Below are 19,342 nucleotides of genomic sequence, written 5' to 3' on the forward strand. Positions count from 1 at the left end.
AGTGGATGTGAGAAATAGATTTAAGGGACTAGATCTGATAGACAGAGTGCCTGATGAACTATGGACAGAGGTTCCTGACATTGTACAGGAGACAGGATTCAACACCATCCCCAAGAAAAAGAATTGCCAAAAAGCAAAATGGCTGTCTGAGGAGGCCTTACAAATAGCTATGAAAAGAAGATAAGTGAAAAGCAAAGGGGAAAAGGAAAGATATACCCATTTGAATGCAGAGTTCCAAAGAATAGCAAGGAAAGATAAGAAAGCCTTCTTCAGCAATCAATGCAAAGAAATGGAGGAAAACAATAGAATGGGAAAGACTAGAGATCTCTTCAAGAAAATTAGAGATACCAAGGGAACATTTCATGCAAAATGGGCTCAATAAAGGACAGAAATGATATGGACCTAACAGAAACAGAAGATATTAAGAGGTGGCAAGAGTACACAGAAGAACTGTACAAAAAAGATATTCATGACCCAGTTAATCGCGATGGTGTGCTCACTCACCTAGAGCCAGACATCCTGGAAAGTGAAGTCAAGTGGGCCTTAGGAAGCATCACTACGAACAAAGCTAGTGGAGGTGATGGAATTCAGGTTGAGCTATTTCAAATCCTAAATGATATGTTGTGAAAGTGCTGCACTCAATATGTCAACAAATTTGGAAAACTCAGCAGTGGCCACAGGACTGGAAAAGGTCAGTTTTCATTCCAATCCCAAAGAAAGGCAATCTCAAAGAATGCTCAAACTATCGCACAATTGCTCTCATCTCACACACTAGTAAAGTAATGCTCAAAATTCTCCAAACCAGGCTTCAGCAATACATGAATCGTGAACTTCCAGATGTTCAAGCTAGTTTTAAAAAAGGCAGAGGAACCAGACATCAAATTGCCAACATCTGCTGGATCATCAAAAAAGCAAGAGAGTTCCAGAAAAACATCTATTTCTGCTTTATTGTCTATGCCAAAGCCTTTGACTGTGTGGATCACAATAAACTGTGGAAAATTCTGTAAGAGATGGGAGAACCAGACCACCTGACCTGCCTCTTGAGAAACCTGTATGCAGGTCAGGAAGCAACAGTTAGAACTGGACATGGAACAACAGACTGGTTCCAAATAGGTAAAGGAGTACGTGAGGCTGTATATTGTCACCCTGCTTATTTAACTTATGTGCAGAGTACATCATGAGAAACACTGGGCTGGAAGAAGCACAAGCTGGAATTTAGATTGCCGGGAGAAATATCAATAACCTCAGATATGCAAATGACACCACCCTTATGGCAGAAAGTGAAGAAGAACTAAAAAGCCTCTTGATGAAAGTGAAAGAGGAGATTGAAAAATTTGGCTTAAAACTCAACATTCAGAAAACTAAGATCATGGCATCCGGTCTCATCACTTCATGGCAAATAGATGGGGAAACAGTGGAAACAGTGTCAGACTTTATTTTTTTGGGCTCCAAAATCACTTCAGATGGTGATTGCTGCCATAAAATGAAAAGACGCTTACTCCTTGGAAGGAAAGGTATGACCAACCTAGACAGCATTTAAAAATCAGAGACATTACTTTGCCAGCAAAGGTCTGTCTAGTCAAGGATATGGTTTTTCCAGTAGTCATGTATGGATGTGAGAGTTGGACTATAAAGAAAGCTGATCACTGAAGAATTGATGCTTTTGTACTATGGTGTTGCAGAAGACTCTGAGAGTCCCTCTGACTGCAAGGAGATCCAACCAGTCCATCCTAAAGGAGATTAGTCCTGGGTGTTCATTGGAAGGACTGATGCTGAAGCTGAAACTCCAATACTTTGGCCACCTCATGCGAAGAGTTGACTCATTGGAGAAGACCCTCATGCTGGGAGGGATTGAGGGCAGGAGGAGAAGGGGACGACAGAAGATGAGATAGTTGGATGGCATCTCCCACTCAATGGACGTGAGTTTGGGTGGGCTCTGGGAGTTGGTGATGGACAGGGAGCCATGGCATGCTGTAGTTCATGGGGTCGCAAAGAGTCGGACACAACTGAGTGACTGAACTGAACTGAACTGAACCAGACGAGAGAAGACCCATCTTTTCAAAAACTTTGCAATGAATTTTCTGCTATAGGCTCCTGGGGCCAGTTACATGTTCTTCCTGTCATCTGTTCATTCATTCAGTGTGTGCTTGTGTATAATACACCATTTCCTAGGCGTGATTAGTGGTGTAATAGTGAGGAGCTGTCAGGGGAAAAATTCTTTTGCATTGAACAGAGCACCCTAAAATAAAGATAAATCTCAGAGTTAATCTTTATCATTTTTTATTATATAATACTTATACTTCATTTAGAGTAAAAAAGAGTGGCTGTAACATTTGTGGTTTTAGTGGAGACTTTTCCATCCTGTATCAAATTGACTCACTTTCAAAACAGTTACTGACATTGTTTTAACACATACTGCCTCTCTAAGGAAGTTAGGTGCCGGGCCATGTAAGTTTCTTTAGTCGTGTCTGCCTCTTTGCAACCCTATGGCCTTAGCCCTCCAGGCACTTCTGTCCAAGGGGTTCTCCAGGGAGCAATACTGGAGTGGGTTGTCATGCCCTCCTCCAGGGGATCTTCCTGAGACCCAGGGATCAAACCCACGTCTCTTATGTCTCTTGCATTGACAGGTGGTTCTTTACCTCTAGTGCCACCTGGAAAGCCCAGTGACATCATTTTAACACACATTGCCTTTCTAAGGAAGTTAGATAGATAGAATTATTTGTTTGTTTTATAAGTTGTGGAACTGAGGTTTGAGATATGAAGTGGCTTGCCCAAGATTCCATGAGTGCAAAGCGAGAATTCAGACTTCCTTATTACAAATAGGGTCAAAGTGATTTTCATATGACTTGATGATTAAAGATTGAGAAACTAAACATTTTGACTTCATGGTATTAATTACCAGTGATTCAATCCTTAAATAAAAATCCAATTTTTTTTTAATAGTTGGGAGCAATTTGTCACTAAAATTTATTCTCAATATTGGCTCTAATTGTCTTGTTCAATAGTACTTCATTTTGAACTAGTTCTATAGTTGCCAATGTTAATGTGATTAGCTGTAAGTTTTTGGGAAAAGAGTCCAAATGGTTTATATTTTGTGCTTGTTGTTTTTACCCTTTAATAAAATCTGACAGTACGTTATTGTTTGTGGCCGCAGTACATGTGCTTGCCATGTTATTAGAAAAAAATATGTATGAATGAATGTGAAAATAGTGAAATAGAAACATTTTGGAAAAACAATTGTATGATAATCCTCTAAACATAAAAATTTTGGCCTGTGAGAGCAAATTAGAACTTATTGTATAATTACTTACTGCCTTTCAAAACAGTGTGGCAAGTAGCAGATTATTGCTTCAAGAAATTTGGACCCCCCTTGCTCAAGTGAAAGCTAGTTATTCTGCTTTTAATGGTCATCAAAAGGAAGAGTTTGGAATTTGATTGGTATTTCTCATGAACCAAGTTGCAATGACTCTGTACATAGGCAGTTGCTAAAAATACGGCATGCTCTAAATATAATTCTATGAGCCACCTGTTTTATTAAGTCTTCCAATGCCTTACCAGGTTCCTTTCCAAGTTTAAAAAAAAAAAAATTAAGTGCTTCGTTAGGAGCCTTTAGGCAAAGCTCTGATATTTTTATTATTTGTGCAGAAAGTCCTCTGCAGTGGAGTGGTTTATAGGAAAATTGTTGGAAGCAAAATACTTCCTTCACTGATAAATACGGGTAAACCCCTTTGAGGACAATTATTTTTTTCTTGAACTAATACTTTTAAAACATGAAACTTTGTTGAAGAAAAGACGTTTGAGTTGTAAAGTCAGTATTATTATTAGCAGGGTAGTGTTCTAGGGGCTTTCCTAGTGGCTCAGTTGGTAAGGAAACAGCCTGGAATGCAGAAGACAGGGTTCCATCCCTGGATTGGGAGGATTCCCTGGAGAAGGGAATGGCTACCCACTCCAGTATTCTTGCCTGGATAATTCATGGATAGAGGACGCTGGTGGGCTATAGTCCATGGGGTTGCAAAGAGTCAGACATGACTGAGCAACTAACACTTCTACTTTTAGAGTGTTCTAGCATGACTCCAGGAGGTACTAATGGACTTGATACAACCATATTCACCTTTCACATGAGAACGAAAGTTGGACCTGTGTGTGGGTTTATTTGAACATTACCACTAAAGTACCCCACACTAAAATTTTGATCCAAAAGGAATATAAAATAGTTTCCAAGATATAGATATTTTCAGCATTGCTTGAGAAAAATGTGACATTATTCAAAACATTTCTGGGATGAGTAACAAGCCGCCTCATGTCTATTTGTATCTTTTACCAGGATGCTATCACATTTTCCCTCCTCAGCATGCTTTTTAAAATAGGCAGAAAGTGATTTTTCATTATGGGTCCATTTACTCATGTTTCAGAAATAGTCTGTTACTTCTAAGTATAGTTAATTATTTTTCTGAGAAGGCAAAGAATGCTAGAATTCTGATATGTGTTGAAAATAAGTGATTTGTAGTTGTGTTTGAAAAAAAGCACTGGTAGAATGAACGAAATATGCTAGAATATAATATACTAAGAAATAGATGAATTTGTTATATATATACCTATGTATCTTTTCTACTTTATAGAATGTCCATATATCTGATGAAATTTCATTTATATTAAGCCTTTAAAATGTGTATTCCTAATATATTTGCACATTATGTTACCGAGAATGCCTGAACATTTAAATTTTTAACATTGAAAGAAATCATGCTATATCTCAGCCAAGTCCCTAAACTATTGTAACTTAAAAATATTAGAGAAAAAAAAATAAAAGATCAGTAATGTGTATATATGGTGTGGGGAAATCAGGTACATTATCATGTTACAAAAATGTTTATTTCTATAGATATGTGTTGAGTGCCTATTATGTCTCAGGCAATGGTTTAGATTTGGAACTGTAGAAATAGTAAAGACTTGGTTACTTTTGTGTGGTAATAATTATGAATGTAGAGAAGAATTTATGACTGTAATTGCCTGAATCATTTAAATAGCTTTGAGTGACTATTCGGTTAAAATAGTGATTTAAAAATGTTATTAACAATGAAATTTAAAGCAACAATTTCAAAGTTACTATCCCTAAATAATTTAAGGATATTCTAATTAAGAAATGGAAATGAAGCCTCATTCACTAAAACGGTAGTTGTCGTAGCATCCATAATTCCGTGATTCATTTCTGAATTGGCTCTTCCCAGAAATATGCTTTTCTAAGTGGAAATTTGCCAAGTTTTACATGTAGGTAAACGTATATTTGTGTCTTTGGAGGCGCGCCGAGTGCTTTTCACCGTCAAATGTAACGAGTACAGCTGGCTCCTGCCTGTTGAGCTTCTGCTGTGTATCCCCTTGTTTGCAAATCTTCAGCCTCGCTCTTCTCTGCCCCTTGAACCTGCCAAGCTTTTCCCCGTCGCTGGGCCTTTCAGTCACTGTTCTTCTGTGTTCAGTGTTCTCCCAGAGCTTTCCTTGGCTGCCTCCTCATTATTCCAGCCTCAGCCCAGAGTGCCTCCATCCCCACACCCTCTGGGATTCTGTCTCCCTGCCTGATTTTATTTTCTTTATTGCACTTATTACCACCAGGCATACTGCATTTTTTAATCTGGATTTTCCCACATAAGTATGAATTCTTTGAAAGAGATTTTGTCACATTGACCTCGATATGTTTAGTCTCTTGACCTCTGCCTGCTCTTTAAATATTTGTCAGCTGTTTTGCGGGTTTATCAGAATTGGTGTCCGATCACGAACACAGTACACTGTATTAAGGCACAAACTATGGAGCCGGGTTACCTGGGTTCACACCTTGATCCTGTTCCTTATTAGGTGTAAGACCTGGACAAGGTGTTTAACCTCACTGTTCTTCCTTTGTCTCACCTGTTAAGTAGGGATAATAATAACTTGCCTCAGAGTTATTGGTAGGTAGAAATAAATGATGAATGTATATGAATGATATCTGCTGTATATTTCAGAATTAGCTACTGAGACTATAATAAATGCCTGTTCTCTATGATTTAGCCTCACCAAACTAGAGAAAGAGATCTGTTTCCCTCCCCCACTACATCTACAAGACCATTCTCTACATCTGTATGTCCATTCCTTCCCTGCAAATGGCTTCATCAAGACCATTTTTCTAGCTTCTGTACATATGTGTTAATACACTGTATTTGTTTTTCTCTTTCTGACTTCTTTACTGTGCATACCAGGCTCTACGTTAATCCACCTCACTAGAACTGACTCAAATTCACTTCTTTTTATGGCTGAATAATATGCCATTATACATACGTACCACATCTTTTTTATCCATTCATCTGTTGATGGCCTTTTAGGTTGTTTCCATGTCTTGACCATTGTAGATAGTGCTGCTATGAACACTGGGGTACATGTGTCTTTTCTGATTATGTTTTTTTTCAGGTTATATGCTCAGTGGTGGTGTTTCTGGATCATATTTCATTTGTAATTTGGATTGCTTCTTCCATAATACCTTCTCATTGTTTTTTATGTATGTGAATACTATTTAATCTGTATATTCTGTCACTAAATTCATTTAGTTTTTATAGTAGTTTTTCAGTTTTTAGTTGTTAAGGTGTACATTGATGAAGATGACAGTTCTAACTCTTACAATTTTTTGTTTCTAATCTTTTATCTAATTCTGTTATCTAGAACAGGTGATACTGGGCATTCTTGTATTCCTGAGCTAAGTGGGAGTGCCTTGAGTATATCTTTGTTATTCATGATACTGTCTGTGGGCTTTGATAGAATTTATCTTGTTTAGGGAGCATCTGTCTATTTATATTTTATTGACGTTTTTAAAATCAAGAATGTTGACTTTTTTCAAAAAGCTTGTGATTTTTTTTCACATTTGTGTAAGTGGCTATGATGAATTAAGATTTCCAATGTTGAACCATAGTTATATTCTTATGATAAACTCCATCTGGTCATTTTCCCATGTTACTGACTTTTGTTTGCTTATATAATTTAGGATTTTTAGCTTGATAGTCATATGTGAGCTTGTCCTATATTTGTTTTGGCTTTTTTTGTAGTTGTTTTGATTTTGTGCTATCTTACTAGGTTTTACCATGTGTTTGCACTATTCATAAAAATAACTAGTGTTTTTTTTCGTATTTTGAAACGGTGAAAATAACAGTGGAATTATCTGCTCTTGCTAGGTTTGGTGGGATTCCTCTATGAAATTATCAAGGCCAGGAGTTTCTATGATGTAACTCTGATACCTTTTTCTATTGTTTGGTAGTAAAGAGGTTTGTTGGATTTTTACCATTTCTGAAGTCATTTTGGTAAATAATATTTTCCCAGAAAATCATCTCTGTCTTAAATTCTCCCTCTCACTGTCTGTTTTTCTGCTTTCCTTAGGCACTGACGTCATGTAATCTTTCTCTTCCAGCTGCTGTACCGTCACTTCACCGTAATTTAGGTTTTGTTACCTCCCTTCTGGGCTATAGCTTCTACCTTATAAATTCTAGTATTTTAACACACAGTGTCACTAGACTAACTTTTATTGCCTACAGTTATTCATTCCTTTAATATATATTATCCAAAATGCTATGTGGCAGGCATGTCAGGCATGCAGAGAAGATAGACAAAGCTCTACTCTCATGGACTTATATTTTGGTGGATGGTGTCAGACAAGTAACACCTATAAATAATAATCTATTGGGTGGTGATAAGCATTATGAAGAAAAATAAAACTGGATAGTGGGGATAGACATAGGAGGCTGGGTAACATTTTAATATATAGGGTCGTGAGTGTTGAGCAGGGACCTGAAATAAGTCATAGAGGGAGCCAGCTGGGAAAAGTGCTTGAGGCAGGTTTAGTAAGTCATAGGTCCTGAGCTAGGAGAATACTTGTCATGTTTAAAGAATAGCAAAGACATCAGGAATGGAGCTCGAGAGTGAGCCAAGGTGGAAGAGCAGAAGATGAAGTCAGAGCTCTTGGTTGTCTGTGTGTTTGGAGGGATGGGGTGGTGGGAAGGAGTGGGCAGATCGTGCAGGACATTGTGGACCATGATAAGGAATTTGGATTTTACTGAGTGGTTTGAAAAGTTATAATACTTTTTTTTTGTTTTTATTCTTTTTTGAAAGCAACATGATCTCTACTAAAGTCAAATTATTGTGGCTCCTCTGTAGAGATGATAGAGGGCTATTGATTTAGTTCAGGAAGGAGAGAAAGTTAGGTTAGTTCATGGATATAGTGGTAAAATTTGGGAGAAGTGGTTGGATTTCAATTATATCTTGAAGGTTGAGCCATTTGGATTTGCAGATGAATTGAATGTGAGATTTGAGAGAGAGCCATCCTTCATTTTTCTTTAAGGACTTTTGTCTGAAGCAATCTGAATAATACTGTTGCCATTTACTGAAAGAGGGAGCATTGAAGAATAGCAGGTTTGGACAGAAAATAAAGAGTTTGGCTTTGGACATGCTGAGGTTGAGAATGCTACTGTTGATCTAAGTGGAGATGTCAAAAAGCAAGTTGGATATTGCATTCTGGAGTTCAGGAGACAGGTCTTTGTGAAAACTCTTCAATGGCTCTCATCTTCTCACAAATTTTAAATTGCTAGCATCACACTCAAGATCTTTTATCTGACCCTAGCCTTCCTTTTAAGTCTTGTCTCACACTATTACCTTACATAGACCAAGCCAAACAGGCTTTCTCACTTCTAGAATGTGCTAAGCTTTTGGCCATTTTGATGCTGTTGCCTATGCTATTCTTTATAGTTGGAATGCCTGTCATTTCAACTGTTTATTGGAATATTATTCATTCTCTGTGACTTATACATAAGAAGAAGACATGAGCCAGGAAAGGAAACATTATGTTCAGTTGATGACTTTAGCGAATGAACTCCTGGCTATCTTGTTCTGTGTCCTCACTTTAACCTGTGGGACAGCACACTTTTTCTACTTAGTGACAGAAGAAAATTCATTTTTATTTTCTTTATTTCCAGATGGGAACATTTAAAGCACATGATGGTGAATATTTCTTAGAACCTATAATGAAGGCAGATGGGAGTGAACATGAAGATGATCATAACAAGCCACATCTTATATACAGACAGGAATTAAAGAGGAACTATTTTCTGCAGTCTCACAAGCCTTGTGATGTTTCAGGTAAACTGTGAAGTAAAACTCTTTATGGTAAAATTGCAATATTATTTTTATCTTTTTTAGTTTAGAATTTATGTATTTTCTTTAAATTTTGATGTATGTGATATTTTAAGCAAATTTTCTTGACCTGAGGGATCCATTAGAAATTATCTATAGGCAATTTTGTTGTACATTAAGTTTACATTCAAAAAAGTATTCAGTAGAGTTGGTCATTGAAAAACATGAGGGTTACTGATCCCTTGCCCAGTTGAAAATTCATGTATAACTTTGCAGTTAATGCTCCTTATATGCAGCTCCACATCCATGGATTCAACCAATCATAAATTGCATAGTACTGTAGTATGTATTTAGTGAGAAAAACTCACATAAAAGTTGACCTGTGCAATTCTAACCTGTGTTCAGAGTCCACTGTATTTGAGATTTGTAACAAAGAATCAGAAATTTTTTACTTTAATCTGTTAGTGACAGTAGTATGATTTTTCTCAGCAGAATTTAAATGATTGAAAAATCTGAACCTTATTAACAATAACATGTTGCTCAACTTTACATACTTTTAAATTTGTTTAAAGGAAATATTTCAGATAGTTTTCTGGGACTTTTTTGCTCAGCATTGTTTCTAAGGGTTATCCATGTTGGTACATGTAGCAGCTGTTCGTTTTCATTGCAGGGTATGTTCACATATCCATCTTCTTGTCAATGAGCTTATGGATTATTTGCAGTTTTTTGCTGCTATAAAAAAATGCTGCTGTGAAAATTCTCATCCTCATCTCCTGTGTTTGAGTCCATCCAGAGTATACACATTGATACTAGAGAATTCCACATTATTTTGCAAAGTGTTTTTTTTAATCAATTTTTATTTCCAACAATATATGAGAGAAGTATATTCCTCTTTTTTTCCTGTAAAATTCAAACTAATGAAGATTATTCATGGTTTAGAATTTAGGAATTGATGGTTTCTAGAAAATGTTGTCTGTTGCTAGTAGAATACTTGTATATTGCACAGAAGTTGTATTAAGAGCTGTGTCCTTATAATATACATGGCTCTTACTCATATCATTTTATGTCACTCTATGAAGAATGGTGAAAAGCACCTGCACTTACCATCAAAGTATAAAATCTAGACAAGAGTGGGATTAGAAGGGATTTATTTGAGATTGTAGGTGTCCGTGAACTATGGTTCCAAACACTGCAATGCCATCTGTTTTGGGATATAATGATATGTAGGCCTTTGAAGGTTTTCCCTGGGAATGCACTTCTTAACCTTTGCTATTATATGAGTGCCATTTTGGAGTGGTTCTCACTGTGTCTAAGGCCGTGTTTTAAATCTATTGACATAATAGATGCCTTTCTTATGCTTTTAATATGAGCATAAGGGTTTCATTTTTATGGCTTCAAAGAAAACACAAATGGGTACAGCTCCACAATAGAATTCTACGGAAGGCAGCTTATGCTTGTTCTGATCCACCATTCACGAGCAGCTTGTTTAATGAATTGTTTAGCTTCTTAAGAAGAAAGCCACCAAGTAGACACTCTGAATGCATAAATGTTTCACATAATGATATGCAGGGTTTTGCATTCACAATCTGTTCATTATCAGAAAGAGAATGGTTCAAGAAAAGCCAGGCCCTTTTGTTTAAAAAATTAAAAAAAAAAAAACTTTTACTAAATTAGATTTATTATAAAAACTACAAATAACAAGCAAATAGAAAGCTATGAGTTTTAGTTTTCTTTTAATCACGATATATTTTCCCAAAACATTTATCTACTAAAATGTTAAAGTAGTATCATTCTTCTCAATTCTTAAATTACCTACATTTTTAGGTATAATTAACATACATATTTTTAATCACTAAAAAGGCAATCAATTAATGGCCTAAAGAATTAGCTGCTAATCATCATCCTGTTAGTAAAATGGAGAGTTGTAAATGTCATTAGTAAAATGTTATCAAAGGTTTTTTTCTTCGTCCCCAGTTCACACGCTGCTGTTCTGTAATACTTGCAGAATCTTATATATTCTAAAGGTGAACCCTCATTGAGGGGAATTCTTCAAGTAGGTAGGCCTAAAGCTTTAACTTATGAACTAAAAGAATTAATTGGAAAAGAAAAAGTCATTTTTTCCCATATTTCTATTGATTTAAGTTTATTTAAAATTCTAAAATGCTATAATTCATAGTCGCTTCAGTCTTGATGGATTAAATTGTTTTTTACATCAGATTTCATCATGTGGCCATATGAGTTATGTTTGGTAGCTGAACCTTAGCCATTGTGGATGCCAGGTTCCAGGTAGATATCAGACATATTAGGAGTAAAATCCAGTGGAAATGGCAAAATAAGCTCATAAAACCCATGAGATGAACAGAACAAATAACCACGCAGTAACAAAATTAAAACCCAAGGGGAAGGGAAATGCTGAAAAGATTGATAGGATTGAAAACAACCCTCTGGATTCTGTTAAGTGTGGTTCTGCCATTACTTACTCTTCAAGGCAGATCAGAGCTGGTCTGTGTTCCTTGGGAGGCTGGGTGAGCCTTATTCCCATTCTGCCATCCTGCTCTGTCTCACCTCAGAGTCCTTTTCTTTCTTACCTTTCTTCCCATTTCTCTTCTTGGTTGTTATTGCTTTCCCATCTTCTAAGTTAAACATTTTTTAAAAGTTCACTTCTTGGCCACCACTTTATGCCACTTCTTATATAGTCTATGTGATTTTCTTTGTATTTCTCCAATTTTTAGCTACTAATTTAAGTGATACAGAACTTAAAATGTGTTCATCTTCAGCTGGTCCTAAGAAGAAATCTCAGAGTTACAACTGCTGCATGCCAGTGTTTTCTTGGATGTCCCAGGGCATCTTAAATTCAATACATCTGAATCCAAAGTTACTCTCTTTCCCATCTCCCTTTTTACCTGCACTCCCAAAAAGAAGCCGGCATGTTTTTGGTGTTCAAATTTCTGTTGAAATTAAGCATATGCTATATGATGCAAACTTAACAAGTATTACTTTTTAAAGTCCTGTTTAGTTAACTAGAAAAGATTGATTTTTATTTGAGTAACAGATTATTTGCCTCAGTCTTCAGGTTTTCTTTTTTGATTCGTTAATCAGCATTCTAAAGTTCATAAAAGTAGTTTATTTGCTTAAGCGGCTATTCTTCATCTTATTGTACTAGCAATGTTCTTACGTTCAATTTCATCCCAAGAAAAGAAAAATCCCAAACTGTGAAATTTGACCAACCTATTAAGATTTTGAGACTGTGAATGCCATGGAATAAATATATATCTATCTTGTTGTTGTTTAGTCACTCAGTCATGTCTGACTTTTTGTGACCTTACGGACTGTAGCCCGCCAGGCTCCTGTGTCCATAGGATTTCCCAGGCAAGAATACTGGAGTGGGTTGCTATTTCCTTCTCCAGGGGATCTTCCCAACCCGGGGATCAAACCTGCGTTTTCTACATTGGCAGGCGGATTCTTTACTGCTAAGCCCCCAAGGAAGCCCATGTATATATATATATATGGATCTATACTTTTCAAAGCACTCCTTATAGTTTTGTGTCACTGTTCCTTAGAGTAATTCTGAGCTGTAGTCATCTTTGGCTCATGCGTGTTTTCTGGGAGGGGAAGACCTAGTGTTGCTGTGACAATTATTTGTTCTATGCATATAGCATTATTTTATTAGCTGACCTATTTTACCAATTGTGTGTTCTGCTTGCTATAATAGTGAAATGTGCATGTATTAAATAATCCATTCCAAAGAGAAGGATCAGTCTGCCATTTTTGATACTTACTTTGTGGTGTCGTTATTATGCCTGTGGCAGTTCCCAGAACTTTGAAGTCCTATTTTATTTTCAAAGTCTTGTATTATCTAGTTTTACTTGTAATGAAGTTAATGATTCCCGTTGGGTGAATTGTGTATTAAATGGGATATGAAGAAGGGAACCCACATGCTGGGAACCAGAGGATATGTTTATCCAGTCTGACAGGTGCATTTTGAAAATATGTATCATGAAACGTCACTGTGATCCTTCATATTTTAACTGTAGTAACAAGTTCTTTTCAGGAAGGACTACCTGAAGACTACCCACTCTTCAAAATTTAGCAGTTTTTAAAAATCTTCCTTCCTCTGTATTGGGATGATATATTTCATACTCTGTCTTTAAACTGGAGAATGTTTCGCTGGTAGGAATAATGATCCATTCTTCTAGTTTTGAAGCATAGTCTTTTTCTTGATGTTGTCTTTGTACTAACTTGGGAATTGATGGGGAGAATTGTGCTTCTCGAGGTATAGAAGAAACGATCATAATTATAACCCCTAATTGAAGAGTAAACTACACCTGTGTCTTAAATATAATAGTGCCAAACCACTTCTTATGTTTCTGTTGAATATTTGCTTATCTCTTGCTGTAAAATTGCAGCTTTTTTTGTTGCTAGGCATTCTGATGTCAGCTTATTCTGGTTCATGTGTTCATCAAATCTCTGTTGAGGTGAGACTGAAATTCTTAATCCTTCTTTGAAATGCACTGTACATCTGTGTTTCTCTTCCACCTCCATTAAGAACTTTCTGTCTTTGTTTTAGATTGGTACACTTCCTGTTTTGAAATTTCTTTTGTAGTGTTCTTAGTCACTTTGCAACTTGGTTAGGTTTCTATGTGTTTTAACTTGACGGTAATATAAGCCTCACCGTTAGAATTGAATACATCTCCATTTACCCTTTATTGTAGCAGTACTTGTTCTTCAGTGCCCTGTCTCCACCATATATTTCCTTTGGCTTCTTTCATACTCTTAGCTACTTGTTCTTTAAAGAAATTTCTCCTTAATGTTTTCTCTACAGTGAGCGGTGTCTCCTCAAATTTTTATAAAATCCCTTTGCTCTAAATGTAAGTTTATTTAGATATTTAAGATGCTCTTCACTTATAGAGATAAAAATGTGAATGGGATTATTAGTTTTTAGCTCTTTTACTAACTGTATCTTAGTATAGTTTCTTACTCTACTAAAAGTTACTATTCATTTTAATTGTAATTAGCATCTTACTTATTCTCCTATGGTTAATGTACCTGCTCATGATTTTGTCAGATTAAGATCATGGACTTTTGAATTTCTGGCTCTGTAACATCTCACGATTTAGGGGTTGCTCTATTTATTCTGCACATAGTTAACACTATCTTGTTTTAAAATTTCTTATGTGCTCTGTTATCCTATATCTCAGTTTTAAGATTCTTTGTTTCTGCTCCTTAAACCAAAAGAGTATATTTTATTTCATTTTTTATATTCTTCACAGCAACTAATACTATGTTATGCTTATAATACATGCTGTGTAAATAGTTGAGAAATTGTTAGTACTAAAATAACTGTACTGCTTACAGATAGGTATGGAAGATGAGGTTCATTTAGAAGATAATTTGGGGCATCATACAAAGAGAGTCTAACTCAGATATGAAAGTTGTAGAAGCTTACTTGAGAAAATAACTCATTATCTGAAACCCAGAAGAAGAGTAGGGATTAGACAGGGAGAGGGTGAGAAGTATTCCATACAGAAACAGGATGACCTAATACTGGGGAGATAAACAAGGGAAAGCTCATGAAGGTCAGTATAACTGGATTAGGAGTTTGGGCTTTACCTCAACACTGATCCCATAGATATTGAAAGTCATCTCCTCAAGTAGGTCAAACAAAGATCCTGATATGGGATCTGATTATGTTGTTTGGCCTGACTTGGTCTGAATTAATTGCTGTTATTGGGAGACAGAGATGTAATCAGCCACATCACTCTGCTGGTAGGGTCAGGTGAGTGTAACTGGAACTATTGACTAAGTGAATAGATGGGGATAGATATCCAAAGAGAAACTGAGGACTGTTGTGAGAAGTTAAGTGAATAAATGCTGGAGAGGGGAAACTGTGCAGAAACACAAGATGGGCAGTTATAATATTGATGTTATAAAAATTGAGCACTGGCAAAAGAAAATGCCAACAACTGATAAATATAGAATGAAGATAATATTTCTGACATTAAAAGATTAGTAGCTGAACTTTGTGTTGAAATATACAGAGTGAGTGGAGGACTGAGACATTAATAACTAAAATACAAGCTATGGTAAAAGTAAGAGAACTAGTAATTTTGTTCTTAGTGTAACACTGTCCAGAATTTTCAGTCAATTCATTTTTTCTCTGCTGTCTTGGTATTCAGTACTTTTGCATACATGCTAGCAAATTTGGATTTCATGACCACCTTTCGGTTTTTTATTTTGGTGATGGAGAGAATGCAGATAGAAAGACCAAGATGATATTCAGGGTATGACTTTTAAATTTGTGCCACAAGAAAATGGAAGAGATTTCTGAATTCTTTCTCCTTTACTATAGTAGTACATTCACTACTAGCCCTAGGGGACTCCATTTATGGCATTCAGCATGAAGGAGAAAATATATGATGTAGGGTCAATAAATAAAAAACCTGTCCGTCTTGTGGTGTGCTAGAAGAGTGAAGAAGGGACGCAAGAAGAGTCCAGTGGTGAAATGTGTGTGCAGTTTCCCCCTGCCCCGTGTTCTGGGATGAGCTTGAATTGAATAAGTGGAGAAAAGAGCTGACTGATCAGAGGAGACTCTGGTTCTTGTTCTACATCAGTAACTCTGGAGGATGAGGGCTCAATTTGACCCTAACATGGATTTGTTTATTCATTTGTTCATTCATTCATAATATATATATTTGATCAGCTCCTTCACTGATGCTACGGTGGTGCTGGGGCTGTATAACCCATCCCATGACCAGCCTGTACAAGTACAGTTGCTGGGAGCAGGGTGAGAGGATAGAAGGAGATTAAGTAAACGTGGTGGTGGGAGACTAGATCCTAGATGTAGGTGAATCCAGGTTGTGGGACCTGGAGATTATACAAGGGGGAGCTTCTTTAAGAAAAACAATAAATAAATTATGAGTACAAAAGCTTCTAGGTTTCCCTCAAGGTCTTTGAAAGGGACTTTGTAAGTGAGAGACTGAAAGTTAAGCTATTTTAGATTCATGGTGAACCCGCCTCAACATGTAGGACATTGTAAGACACAATAATGGCTTTGGCTATAACTTCAACACTGGCAGCCACTGTAGGATTTTGAATGGAGGAGTGACCTGATCAGCCTGTTTTTTAAAGATATCACTCAGATTGTTGTAAGGAATGCTGCAAAGCCAGCAGAAGAGCAGAAGCAAGGAAAGTTAAGAGGATATTGCAGTAATCATGTTGATAAATGATGTCTTGAATTGGGGCAATAGCCATGAAGCTAGCCATGTACACAGATACTGTGTACATCTTAATTGTCAAGCTAATAGGTGAAGTGAAGGTGAGGGTTGAGAGTAAAAATTGTCACATATTATTTATAAGTTTTATATTTGTTTGTTTTTCCTGAACAAATGGAAGGATAGAATTGTCATTTACCAAGATGGGGAAGTCTATGGAAACCATGGATTAGAAGAGAATATCAAGAAATTAGCCTTTAGATATTTTGAATTTAAGGTGCTAATTAGATATCCAAAAGGAGAATAGTCAGGTAGGCAGTGGAATATATGATTTGGAAGATCATTAAGGAGTCTCAGCTTGGGATAATAATTTTGGAGTCAGACCATAAATGATGTTTTAAGATAAGTTTGTATAATATTTTATACGGGATGGATTAGATGCAGAAGAGAAAAAGTCCAAGGACTGAACAATGAGGCATGTTGATTTTTAGCAGTTGTGGAGATGAGGAGAAAACTAAGACTGAAAAGTAGGGAGATAATAAAAAAGCTGAGGAATTAGTGTCCCAATCTAAGTGATAAAAGATTTTTCAAAGATAAGACTAGTTGGCTAAATGGTGCTGAGAATTCAAAGAACATGAAGATATAGAACTGATTATTGGATTTTGCAAAGTAGAGATGATTGGTGACCCTAAGTATTGTGCTAATTAGAATGGGTTCCAGAATATTTTCAAGAATAAAATTCATAAAATTAAGGTATTATGAAGGAGACTTAGATTAACTATCTTTAGGCTTTGAGAAGACGAATCCTGTCAATGATGAAACCTTTTGGAGAAAAGGTGATACATTAAGCTTTGGAATGCAGCATAAAATAAACTATATCTTTGAAATTAAGAGCTCAATTTATCCATTTCAAACTTTGATTTATTCCTTTTGTCAAAATCCAGGAATAGTGAACTTAATAAAGCTTTTGAAAGCAGTGTAAATAAGTTTATTTCATGTAAATCAATTGAGATATTTCATAGGAATTTAAAACATTTAGCATAACATTTATTTTGAAAAGTGTGCATATATGTGGATCTGTTTTAGATATAATTTTTTTCTTCCATTGGCCTGTTTATGATATTGTGCCAAGACAAGAAAAGCTAAAAGCAGTCCTAAAAATATTATAGGTCTGTTATAAGTCTTGAAATGTGGTACAACATATCCTTGATTTTATTCAAAATTTGTTCAAGATTGTTTTGACTATTCTTGATATACATATTGTTGATTTCCACAAAAGAATAAAAGGGATTTTTATTGGATTTAAATGGATTAATAGATTAATTTGAAGCATTGATATCTTTCCAGTATTATCTTCTAATCTATCCATATGACATATCCATAAAGTCCTGCTTAATTTCTCATTTAATGTCTTCTAGATTTCTTTGTAGAGGTCTTGTATATTTGGATTCTTCCTGGGTATTCAGCCAGCTTTGACACTATTGTAAATGATATAGTTAAATTTTATCTTCTAATTATTATACATAAAATGTATAAATTTATATATAACAATTACATTTTCTAATTATTATACATAAAAATGCAGGCAAATTTTTATATTGATCTTGTTCTGCTTATGTATTCTGTTTATCTGTTTATACTGGTTTTCTTTTTTTTAAAAGATAAACCTAACTTTAATTTACTACTGATTTTACCAAACTGTTAAACTTTATTAAATAGGATAACAATTTCTTCCCCTAGTTACTAACACTCACATGGTTTCAAATTCCCAAAAAAGAAGTCTAAAATACCATGCTGTAGAATTTCTTATGCCTTAACTTCTATAGTGTTTCTCTGCAAAGGAGCCAGGACCACTCCAACATTCCTCTCCTCACTCTCAGAGCTATACAGATTATGCTTTTCAATATATTCTTGGACAAGATCAGGTACCAAGTAGTGAATGCTCTGGCCCCTTCTAAGGGCTCGCCGGATCTTCGTGGAGGAGATTTCATTGGTGATCCATTCGTTCACCAGGTGAATGTTGTTCTGGTGTTTCCATAGCACATCGGATTCCTAGATGAACTTCTGAGCATCATTCCCAGCCCGAGTAATACAAATGAGCCCATAGTCTCCCAGGATTTTGGTGATATCCTCACTCTTCCATAGATTGGGCGCACCAAAGGACTCCAAAAAATCTGCTCCGCACAGCAGCTTCACCTTTGGCACACCTTTCGTTTTTGTTTGCTCTAGGGATTTCTTTTCACTGAAATCTTGTTTTTGTTCAGCCCACTTTCTCTTCCATCCAGGCTTTTCCAGCACAGGTGAGTTCTGCTGGAGATCACAGATACTGGCCTCCAGCTTCTCTTGATGGTGTCTTAGCACCTTGGCTGTCTCTGTCCACTCTTTCTGAAGACTTTCCCATGTATCAACTTCTACCCATTTTGAGTTCTTGGTGGCAAGTTCTGCCATGATAACTCAGTGATAGGCAGAGATGAGTCCTTTCTTCTTATATGCATCGCCGACTGGAGAAATTATGCCTTTGATAACTTTATATTTTCCTGTTCCATTCATGTTGGCCTTGGCCAGCTCAAACAGCCTGAGGTGCATGTTGGTGATAGGATTAAAGGACCCACAAGCAAAAAGAACTACTTCTGTCTTCCCTGAGTTCTCCATGCTGAGAATTTGAAGTTGTTGATCTAAATGGAAAACTGACACTTCTCTTATTGCTTTTACAACGGAAGTTCTGTGAATCCAAAGCGTTTTGCAAAGTAGGCTATTGGAACCATTCCAACTTGTGTGTCAACAGTCTTTTCTAAGTTGAACTTGGAACAGTGGTTTCACATACAAACTGTAACCTGAGGGTTTTGGTTCCACGGAAAGAAGCTGAAAAAATGAAGGGGCAAGACTCCTTGTCCCAAACTTGAATGTGATCTCGCCTCAGGGACAGTTGTATTTGACCCTCAAAGAGCCCAACGTCTTGGACTCATCTGTGCTAGGGGCTTTGAAAAGAAATC

At 36.3% G+C, this 19,342-nt stretch overlaps 1 protein-coding gene and 1 pseudogene across 2 annotated transcripts in view; one reads left to right on the forward strand and one right to left on the reverse strand.

Moving 5' to 3' along the window:
- ADAMTS20 (ADAM metallopeptidase with thrombospondin type 1 motif 20) overlaps nt 1-19,342 on the forward strand; it is a 202,783-nt gene that overhangs the window by 24,296 nt on the left and 159,145 nt on the right. For both annotated transcript variants that reach the window (XM_043886575.1, XM_043886584.1), the window contains one exon: nt 8,982-9,144. In XM_043886575.1, coding sequence (XP_043742510.1) covers nt 8,982-9,144 — 163 coding nt within the window. The remainder of the gene's footprint in view (nt 1-8,981; nt 9,145-19,342) is intronic.
- LOC122683066 lies at nt 18,111-19,001 on the reverse strand (annotated as a pseudogene).

The sequence above is a fragment of the Cervus elaphus genome, chromosome 3 (genome assembly GCF_910594005.1).
Source record: "Cervus elaphus chromosome 3, mCerEla1.1, whole genome shotgun sequence".
NCBI classification, from domain to species: domain Eukaryota; kingdom Metazoa; phylum Chordata; class Mammalia; order Artiodactyla; family Cervidae; genus Cervus; species Cervus elaphus.